General features: G+C 37.0%; 1 protein-coding gene across 1 annotated transcript in view; it reads left to right on the top strand.

Annotated features, from left to right (window-relative positions):
* The window catches only part of LOC135201280 (cuticle protein 8-like), a 5,805-nt gene extending 4,281 nt beyond the window's left edge, over positions 1-1,524 (top strand). The window contains exon 3 of the mRNA XM_064230154.1: positions 512-1,524. Coding sequence (XP_064086224.1) covers positions 512-721 — 210 coding nt within the window. The 3' untranslated portion in view covers positions 722-1,524. The remainder of the gene's footprint in view (positions 1-511) is intronic.
* The last annotated feature ends 1,661 nt before the right edge of the window (positions 1,525-3,185 follow it).

The following is a 3,185-nucleotide window of genomic DNA, read 5'->3' as shown; positions in this document are numbered from 1 at the left end:
TCCACATCTCATCCACGTAAAGCTGACCTGTTATAATGTCAAGTTCTCGCGCAGTACAGTACATCAGGGCTTAGATTTTAAACAGAAAAAGAATGAAGCAATTCCTTCCCGCGAAAATCTTGCGTGACTGAAGCATGGTTGCGTCATTATGTATTTACATGCATGCATACATACATATATACATACATACATATATATACATACATACATACATACATACATACATACACATACAATACATAACATACATACATACAATATATATATATTAATAAATAAATATATATAGAGAGAGAGAGAGAGAGAGAGAGAGAGAGAGAGAGAGAGAGAGAGAGAGAGAGAGAAATTAAAACCAATACTTGTTTTAAAATATTTATCAAGACGCCGCTTTCTACGGAATATACAAATATGTATGTATATATACTTCATTGACGATAGAAATTTGAAGAGCACTATTCCACCTAGACTTCTAAATGATACAAATACCGGAGTCGACCGCCTTTCATTCCAGGGATCCTATCAAGTGGCCCTTCCCGACGGCAGGACCCAGAACGTCGACTACTCAGCCGACCACTACAAGGGCTTCGTCGCCGACGTCAGCTACAAGGGCGTCGCCTCTTACCCACCCCCCGCCCCTTACCATCCTCTCCCCTACAAGCCAGTGTACCCAGTCCCCTACCACCCAGCTCCTTACAAGCCAGCTCCCCCTCCTTATCACTGAGTGAGTGAAGACTGTCCCGCTGGTCACCAACCCTCCAAGCTGCCATTGTCATCAACGCCATTTGGCATAAATCCCATCCATGATGATTTATGTCAAAAGGTCGTCTGTTTCGCATTATCATCTCACTCACTTCGCTTCATGATGTCAGAGCTGGTTTTCTGTGACTTGTTTTTTTAGGTTTTGTTTCTAGAGTTAGTCTACAGCCGCTAGGCTTTAAAATATGTTGACTAATTTTACGTGCCCACTTTTCATAAGGAAATCCCAAACTGATTTTCTCAACTTTCATTGGATAACCTCAACCGAAATTTTTGTAGTAGAACTCATGATTTTAATCTGACGCTTCATAAGAAAAACTAGATACTTCATCTCTGCATTTATGTAAAGTTCCAAAATTACTTACCTTTCAATACTATTTGTTTGGGATTTCAACTGCCAACAGCGTTCAAGTTTAGAGATACATAACCTTGTGAACCCTTCTGCTATGCTACAGTTCCAAACCCTAGTTTTCAAAAATACCTGTTCACAAATCCTTTACCACAACTCTTATCAATTTAAAGATAAAAATCTATTTGAATTTTTCTCCGCTGATCTGTTAAAGGAAATTCGCTATCATAACAAATGAAAGAAAGCCTGAATAATGCCTTCCCTTTAAGCCTCCACGCCACAAGTCCCTAAAGAATGACCTGTGGTCAGTATCGAAACCCTTCCGTTGGAAGCTGTTGGTAAACTCTGTATGCCTTGATCTCCCGTTGAAGTTGTTGCTTTTTTTTCTGAATCTTTTTAATAAATACTCGCATAGATAATACGGTCTTTCATTCCTACCCACGTCCCTGGTTAGTAGTATACCAGTGACACATCAGTATCTAAATGAAACATAATTTCATTCTTGACCAATATAGTCGAGAAGATTAATAGGCCCACTTCAGAGAAACAGTTTATGATGTGCGGTTAAGCAAACAAATAACCTGTTCACAGCCAATAAGGAAAGTCATTTATATGATCGGTCTTTTCTATGGACGCAATGACATAGCTATCAACAACAGTTTGAGTGCTTCCTCATTCAGTTTCTCTTTGTACTTCATACTCCGTTTTCATTTGGTTTCTTGAAACAAAAACAATAAAAAAACATGGTTTGAAAGATTGCAATAATACTGATAATAGTATTAATAGTAATAATCACTACAATAATATTAAGAACTAAACCACCGATGCTAACAATAATAACATTAAAAACAACACAATGTCAGGGGTGCTTGCTATAAAATACTGATGTTGCCCATAATAACCACGCCAATGGTAAGAGATATTTTAGAAAAACTAGCAATTTGCAAAACAAACTAACATTAGTATGTATCAGGTGATTTCCCTTACCACTCAGAGCACAGGAAAACAGTTATTTTCCAAATATGATGGAATTGAACAGAAACAATATCTAAGGCCAACCACGCAGTCACCAGCCTCCCAAACTTCAGGAGTGAAGATTTGCAGGAGAATTACGACCCTCGTTAACATCTCACTGTAAATTAACCATACGGCAGAGAAAGGGTAACAGAGTTGAATGACTGTAAATATTTCACGTCAGGAGCAATGAGGGGTAAGTCTAGTACTCAACAAGACTATTGATTAACCTGCTGGACTCACCGGCTCTCTATACATATTTGTTTAAAAGGAAGACTTGAAAATGAGGTCGTTGTAAAAATGAAACCTGTGGACTGCTAAGTAAGAAGAAAAAACGAAAAAAAAAAAAAAAAACACACACACACACACACATATATATATATATATAAATATATATATATATATATATATATAATGTGTGTGTGTGTTTTTCACTCATTCCAGAACAAACTTACTTGTAAGTAGGCATATAATATCCACTATTTAAACACTCACACGTGACAGCTGTTCAACATTGAAACAGTTTGCACGATATAAGCAGAGAAACCTGTAAATCACACAAAATAACGGAATATGAAAAATGCAATCATAACAACTCTGCAAAGGCAAAAACTTAATCGAACAGGAAGCGGTGCAATTGCGTCGGAGTTGCACCTGGAGGACTTTCACCCAAGACCCAGTGGTGAATTTACTCCAGAAATTCTTGAACAACTTGCAATATGAGCATAGGAACATGAAACAAATTTCATTACGGTGCAATCTCATTTGCATGCCGGCAAAGACAAAGTTGTAGCGTCCATTATAACGCTTTCTTAATAAGGTCTCCCGCGCACCTTTATGTTTAAGTGTCAGTATGCATTTAAGTATGTGCACACTTTTTAAACATTTATATATTTACATCGCGTCTTTCTGTCTAGCAAACTTATGAGGAAAATGAAAATATTGTCATATTTTCCTCAATTTACTTTGAACAGCTGCGTCTTCAGCTTTTGCGGTTTCTTCCGGACTGGATTACAAGCATATATATATATGTATAGATATATATATATATATATATATATATATA

This window comes from Macrobrachium nipponense, chromosome 28 (assembly GCF_015104395.2).
Source record: "Macrobrachium nipponense isolate FS-2020 chromosome 28, ASM1510439v2, whole genome shotgun sequence".
Classification (NCBI taxonomy): domain Eukaryota; kingdom Metazoa; phylum Arthropoda; class Malacostraca; order Decapoda; family Palaemonidae; genus Macrobrachium; species Macrobrachium nipponense.
This window is presented reverse-complemented; position numbering and strand designations above follow the sequence as displayed.